Genomic DNA, 7,985 nt, shown 5'->3' on the forward strand with positions numbered 1-7,985 from the left:
AATCTCGTACCTTGAGATTTTAATGAAGTGAATGATTATTTATGATATATTTTTAGAATGACATTGTAGGATAGGTAGGAGAGGCCATATTTGCTGGTTTGAACAAAATAGAATATTTGGACTAGATATGGTCAGGATAAATGCTAAAGGGTTAAATAACAAAAAACAAAACATTGTGGAACTTACTCTGTTTCTTGAAGAAACAACAGGAGAATGTTTCCTCTAATGCTATAAAAAGAAGGTTGAAATATTTCAATAAAAGAGGAAAATGGTAAAATATATAACATCCAACCCATTAATGGTTTCAATAGACTAATATTTTCTCACTCATTCAAAGGATTAGCCATTATAGAACATGCAATAAAAATTCTACATGGAAGTACTTAAATCAGTTTCGAAAGCTTATGAATGAATAATATTTTGATATAAAAGATAATCTATTTACAGTTATCAAATCAACTTTGTTAAAATAATTACAAAAATATAAAGATGGTATGTATGCTAGTTAAAAAAAGTTTGGAGAATTTAATGGATGTGTGGGTAAGAAGCACATTTTGCAATTATGTGGTTTCAAGTTCAGTCCCATTGCACAAGCCAAGTCAACCAATACCTTGTGAGTGTATTTCGGAGACAGAAACTGCATGGAACCCCATCATCGAAACATGTGTGTGTGTGTGTGTGTGTGTGTGTGTGTGTGTGTGTGTGTGTGTGTGTGTGTGTGTGTGTGTGTGTGTGTGTGTGTGTGTGTGTGTGTGTATATATATAAAAACACATCTACACATACATATCTATACACATATACATACATACATGTATGTGTGTATATATATATATATGTATATATATATATATATATATATATATATATATACACACACACACACATGTGCACATATATATACACACATCAATACATACATACACATGTATGTATGTATGTATGCATGCATGAGCTTTTGTATTCGTTCTTCACCAACACTTGACAGCCAGTGCTGGTTTGTTTACATACCCAGTAACTTATCAGTTAATCAAGTCACTAGTAGAATAAGTGTCTGGTTTAAAAAAAAAAATTAAAAATTAATTACTCGAGTTTGATTTATTCAACTAAACCTTTCAAGGTAGTGCCACCAATGACTGAAACAATAGATTAAAGATGGGGAAGAAAATTCATCTGTTTGTATGTTGTCAAAGTCAATATTGTTCATTGAGAGAATGCAATGGAAGGTAATTGTTAAAAAACTTACTTTTTACGTATGTCTTCAGACAGGTGAAAATATTGATGTTTTCTTTGAATCTTCCTTCTTAACAGGACAGCAGCATATTGTCGAACCTTTAAATATAAAAGTATTATTATCACTTAATTCAACAACTGTTCTTCCATGCAGGCAGATTCTGAATGAGACTAAATAACATTCTTTTCATTTACCCACAGCCTACATCATTTTCATTCAGAATCACTCATTCTAAGATTTTAAATAACTGTTACTACCCAGTTCTTATCTGATATACTTCTGGCTCAACATATCTGTAACCAGTGCAAAACACTTAACCTGGCATAGACCAACAATGGAGCTTCTATAAACTCACCCTTCCCCAAATAAACTGTATCCTGCATGCATTAAGAACTGTATAAACTATTGCAAGCAATATTATCATTAAGAAAAAAAATTTTAAATACAAAAGTTGTAATCAAATAATTTCCCTACAAAATATCAAATCATTTCAAATGAAAAATAATGGATTTGCATCATTTAAATCAACAGAAATGGTAAACAAACCTGAGATTTTTCACAAGTACCAAGAATTTGACAAAATAAAGGTACTATATCTTGATTTTTCATTAGCAGTTTCATTTCATCAGTTGCCTAGAAAAAGAAATAAATAAATAGTTTCTAACAGATGGAACAAAGGATGTAGGTAGTCAATCTGATCGACCCCAATACTAATAGTTAATCAATTCAGGAGGAATGAAAGGCAAAATTGACCTGAAAAGGATTTGAACTTGGGGACAAATGGAGAAGCATTTTATCCAAAAATAACAAATCTAAATACAACACAAGTGTTTTAAGGTAGTTTTCTCTACTACAACAGAGACTATCTTGCAGGTCCCATAATAGTTTTCTCTAATTTGCCTTGTATTCTACATCTCCCACCAATGATAAATGTTCAGACTATAAATTAAAGAACAGCTTCCTCCTCTTTCAATTCTCACTATACATTTCATTCTCTTGCAAACCATTGGATTTGCAGCTGCTTTCTATCATTCACACTGATATAACATATCTAGAAAACCAGAGTAGATTTGCCTTGAGTGCACTTTCGTTGTTTTTACCAAATTTTCACTAATCATATACCTATATTTCTACTTACACCCTAATTTACTAAATACCAATGCTGAAAATTAAACTAAATAGAAAGATATAGTAATGCCTCAATATATGAGTTAATCTGTTCCCAGAGATCACTTGTAAAGTGAAAGCTCATAAAACAGAGCAATAATTTCCCATAGCAGCAATGAAATTTTATATTGTCATTTTTCTCCGCTGTGCAGATGCATCAGAACCAGTATTGCCACACACACACAAAATGGTTGTTTAACCTTTTCAGCAACCATATAATGGTTCCATCATTGCCTCAGTCATGAACTACTGCTAGAAAGGCATGGCATGAGAAAATGAAGGCTTCCTTTACCTAATATTAAATTAAGTATGAAGCAAAAAGGTACCTATGCATCTGCTAAAAAGACAATACAAATGGGTACCTTGATGAAACAGAACTTCTTTTCTTCCTTGAAATCTACACACCTGTTATTAAATTCCCACATCTATAGCTTGACAATAAGAAATAACAGATTAAATAGCAATTCAGTATTTTAGTGATATGGTAACCAGCAGGCAAGATATATAACTAAAATACAAGACATTTATGGTGATATTTATAAACCATATTTTAAGATGCAGGTCATGCCCCCTTTACCTACAAAGGGTAAAGAGATCACCAAAGTAAATACCAAACAAAAATACATATTGGAATCAAAATAGCCGACTAAATAGAAAAAAAATTTGAAAGCAATGTCCCAGAATGGCTGCAGTCCAATGACTGAAACAAGTAAAATTAACATGAGAAAATCATTTTACACAAGTTGAAATAAAGCAATTTGCTGTTAGTATCTAAAATAACTAAGATTTATTGCACAGTGCTGGCCATCTTACAAAAATATCCAGAAAACATATCTGTTACAAAACAAAACAGCCGAAAGCTGTGCCTTCACTCACGGATACACAGAGCTATCTATCTTACTAACAGCTCCAGTAACTGACATTCTTTGTTAGTCACTTGTTGCAAACATCCATCGGGTGGATGTTTCCAACAAGTAAAAGTATTCATATGAAAGGTTAGAGGATTTTGTTTCAAGGACAAAGAAAAACTTTTGTATCCCAGGGAATGATTTTATCCAAAGTATCAGAAACTCCTCAATCAGCACAGGGACTGACAAATACAAACTTTTCCAATAAAGACAATTTTTGCCTATGCAAACCAGTAAGAAAATATACTGAGTGAACATGTCAATGAGTCACACTCCAGTGTTTTCAGCATTTCTCTATCCTCCTTTCACCTGTATATTTCCAGTTTTCAATACTACTCTGCACTGAAAACATACACATACGCATTCACACAAAATTTTTGCCTATGCAGTCCATTACTTATCTCATTTAATACACCATATAAACTTATGAGCATGTGTGTGTGTGTGTGCGCACATATTTATCATCACCATTGGTTTATGCCTGCTTTCCTTGCTGGCATGAGTCAGACAGGCTGTCAGAGTATGAGTCAGCTTCTATTCAGTGTTTTTGCTCCAATAACTAGGTTAGGAGACCATTCTGTTTAAGCATGGCTTCTATGGTTCGACAACCTTCTGAGCATCAATCACTTCCACAGTTTACTGAGTATATCTTATCTTGGTACGAGCACTCGAGAGAGAGAGAGTCTTGCTCTCGACAAAATGAGACTAAAGGGTTCTTTTCTCTCTACATAGCCTTGGCTTGTTTGCCAACAATTTTGCAGAGTGTACTGAATGCATTTTATAGTGGTGTAGCAGGGATTCAAACCCTAACTGCTAGATACTTGATTGGGAAACATGAGCAATAGAGTAATTAAAAATCTTCAGAAGATGCACTTGGATGAAAAGGATAAAGAATTAGTTGAACAGATTAGAAAACAAGAAAAAAGAGCAAGTTGCAATAACAGTACATGTAAAGTCACAAATGAAGAAAATATTAAAAGATATACAGTTAATTGATCTTTCAGATTTTCAAATGAATTATATCAGATTCTTTAAAAAATATTCTTCAGCTCTGTCAGAAAAATATAGGTTTCATAGATTTATAAAAAACTGAGAAAGCTGCATGATAAAGTCAAATTGGAAATATAGATAAGTGATCCATGTTTTTTGCATACCAAAAGAACACTGGATAAAGTAGCAAAACTGACTTAGAAGAGAACAAAAAGAATTATTGTAATTTAGCTAGTTTTATTGATGGAACCAAACTATATCCCATAGTTATTTTTTAAAAGAAAGACAATTCCAAAAAGAAAATTTTCTTCAGGCCTCAAGTAAATGTTCGCTGCTGCCCTGATGGAAAGATGGAGAAGGAATATGTTTAAGGCTAAGATTAAGTATGGGATAAATGACCTAGAGCCTTTTAACCCTTTTGTTAACGTATTTCTTTTGAGATGCTGTGTTTCTCTCAATTAATTTTAAATAACAAATAATTTAATAAAATAACTTGGTTATCATTAAGCTAGTGTTAGGAACAAATTTTGACAAGGTTTGGAAGATTTTAATTCAGAATTTATGAAAACAAGACATTTGTACAACAGAGCCAGAGGTGGTTTCAGCAGGTTGGTATGGAAAGGGTTAAAGAAACCTGATATTTGGTGTGTAACCAGCTTAGAGATCATCTTAGTAAACCATTGAAGCACATATTCAAAGTTATGTATTCCATACTCAGAAGTTAGTGTTTTGTCACATTACACATTGTCCTGTAATCCAGTAACAAAAATATGACCACAGACCTACAGGTTTGAAACTGGCTGCATTGGGAGAGAAAGTCACAACTTTTTTTTATTAAATGCCCACTTTCTTCCATGTCAGCATTGGTTGGACAAGACTTATTTAGACAGTATCTTATGGTCAGATACTCCCCCTGCAGCCAATTCTAGTTTTTCAAGTAAGGTATTTTTTAATGCACTGGTCTTCATACATCAAAGCCACCAGGCTAGAGATTATATTGATTACAATACACAATAGTAAACAATAGTTAATCAAAAATGATAAAATGTGAAGACAGGAGGTAAAAAAATAGAAAAATACACAACAGGTTTCCATACAATTTGTCTAACATTTACAAGATGTCATTAAACCTGAGGGTGAAGTAGAAGACATTTGCTCAGGGAGCTACACAGTGAAATGTAATCCAAAACGTAGTTACAAAGTGAACTTTGCAACTACAGAGTCATGCCTGCACCTACAACTGATTTTTTTAGCTACAGAAAGTGGTGGGATCACATATCCGAGATTCTCTTGGCACTGCTTTGCTGACGAAGATTAGGAAGGCTGCTGTCCACATTGTCTGCACACTCATTTGTGGCTGATAAGGACAATGTGGAATCAACATATCCGATAGCAATGATGACAGAGGTATGGTTGTTCAGGGTCTGATGATGCAATCATATTTTTTCATCTCTGATGTTTGTCTCCAAGAGAGGCACTGCGGGAGATCTCAAAGGAAGAAACAACATTGCTGATGGTATTGAACCAAGCGATGTGGTCAGCTGTTAGAGTGGATCACTCACAATTATCAATATCACAAATGCTACAGGACTGCTTCAGGCAGTCCTTGTAACGCTTCCTTGGTGCCCCTCCCCCAGTGCTGTGGCCAGTGGTGAGCCTACCACACATGATCTTGGGTAGGCGGTGATCTTTCAGCTTGCCAATGTGCCCTGCTCAATGCAGTCATGTCTCAAGTAAAATGGCTTGCAGGCTGGTGACCTTTGCTCACTCAAGGACCTCAGTGTTGGTGATGTAATCATTCCAGTAAGTGTTGAGAATGGTACAGAGAAAGCTTTGATGAAAATGTTCAAGGAGCTCAAGATGACAGCAGTAGGGGACCCAGGACTCAGAGCCATATAGGAGCATCGTGAGAATGACAGCCCTGTAGAAGCTGACTTTTGAGCTGATTTTAAGATGCCTGTTTCACACATGCTTATACAGTCTGCCAAATGCTTTGCTTGTCTTTGCAAGTCTGTTATCAATTCCTTTGTCAATACCCACATCTGATGAAATGGTACATCCAAGAGAAGCGAACTGTTGTACCAACTTCAGTTGTTTCAGTAACGGTGATGTGGGGTGGGCTGTACTCTTCCTGAGGAACTGGTTGATGTAGGACTTCAGTCTTTTTCAAGGGTGGTATACAGGGTCCACATAGTCACCGGACACTGGTTGGGTGAGCACCAAACTGGGCTAAAACTTCCAATGAGTGATGCAAACCCCAAGTCCTACTTCGACCTCCTGGTACCAACTGAATCTAAACCAACACGAGAGGAGGACTGCAGGTGTATGGCAAAGTATAACCAGGCTGCTCTGAGCAGTTGGGGCTCGTTAGCCATGATTGGCATCTTGTCTAGGACACTGATATAAAACCTATGACTCGACGACCTCTGTCCTCGTCTCAGCTTACTGGGCCACAGCAGATGAACCCCGAGTGTAAAGGGTGGGGCCAGTTCTGCACAGACTGCACTTCATCTTAAAATTTGAGATTGTAGTGCTTAAGTAAACATGGTATGTATACCTGTGTCTACTGGAAACCTCAAAAGCAGCAAGAAAACATCATCACACTGTACTGCCCTCAGTTTTACCTCAATTGTTGGGTTTTCTACCACAAAGGACCTCTCCTGGTGAAACATCTTTAACATAACTGGGACTGCATCCTAACTGGCTTTTTTGTTTTGGTCAGAGCCAGAAGATACTTCTTCCCCCAGCAAATTATCAATTCTATATAAAGCTCAGATGAAACCAGTGCTGCAGTTGCAGACAAACAACTAAGACTGCATCCAGAAAACCCCCCACCATACTGAATGACCGAGCCACTCACAGATACATCCTAGCTTCTGGACAACAGGTGAGTGAACCGTTTTTGAAATTCAAATCCTAAATGGACTAAGCATATAAGTGGTATTTGAGCTGACACTGGAGATGGCAAAACACTGCCTTTTCTACCTTAACTATAATTCTGGCATTCCTATCTCACTAGTGTCTCCTTTCATCACTCTTGTAGTGTCCAATGTCCTCAGGCTCAAAGCTCTTCACTAAGTCCAGTTCTCAGAAGGGCAACTCTCTGGAACTCCTCTGTTCATATTTTTCCTGCATTTGTTGACATAACCAACAGGAATATTAATAGCATCAATGTCACTCATCTGAGAGCTTACGAAGGCCATGGGTAGTTTGCCTCTTCCTTCAGACCCAGCAAGTAAAAAAAAAAAGAAAAATGAACCTTTTAGTCGTATTATGTGGCACTTGTTTGGCAAACAGTCAAACAACAGAATGGTTTAATAAGATGCCATCAATAAAATGTTTAACCTCCTTCAATATACCAATAATTAAATCTAGAAATATACAGTGTGCTTCAATTCTGCTGCAATACGAAGCAAAAATTGTATTTAGCATCAAATCGATTAGATAAGATATATTGAATTTACTTCAGCTTTTACTTATTCTTATTTGTACTTGTTTCAGTCATTCAACTGCAGCCATGTTGGGGTATTGCCTTGAAGTGTTTAGTCGAGCAAATCGACCCCAGTATTTTTTTTTTTTCGTACAGTCTTCTCGGTCTTTGTCGTCAAACTGGCTGTCAGGCAGTGGAGGAACACACACACACACACACAATGTGTGTGTATATATATATATATATATATATATATAT

At 35.9% G+C, this 7,985-nt stretch overlaps 1 protein-coding gene across 1 annotated transcript in view; it reads right to left on the minus strand.

Moving 5' to 3' along the window:
* Positions 1-87: 87 nt before the first annotated feature.
* The window catches only part of LOC106868446 (importin-4), a 10,639-nt gene continuing 2,741 nt past the window's right edge, over positions 88-7,985 (minus strand). Inside the window, exons 2-4 of the mRNA XM_014913724.2 lie at positions 1,779-1,865; positions 1,245-1,330; positions 88-228 (exon numbers count right to left, since the gene is read on the minus strand). Of these exons, the coding sequence (XP_014769210.2) occupies positions 183-228; positions 1,245-1,330; positions 1,779-1,865 (219 nt within the window). The 3' untranslated portion in view covers positions 88-182. The remainder of the gene's footprint in view (positions 229-1,244; positions 1,331-1,778; positions 1,866-7,985) is intronic.

Source organism: Octopus bimaculoides, chromosome 1, assembly GCF_001194135.2.
Source record: "Octopus bimaculoides isolate UCB-OBI-ISO-001 chromosome 1, ASM119413v2, whole genome shotgun sequence".
In the NCBI taxonomy this organism is placed as follows: Eukaryota; Metazoa; Mollusca; class Cephalopoda; order Octopoda; family Octopodidae; genus Octopus; species Octopus bimaculoides.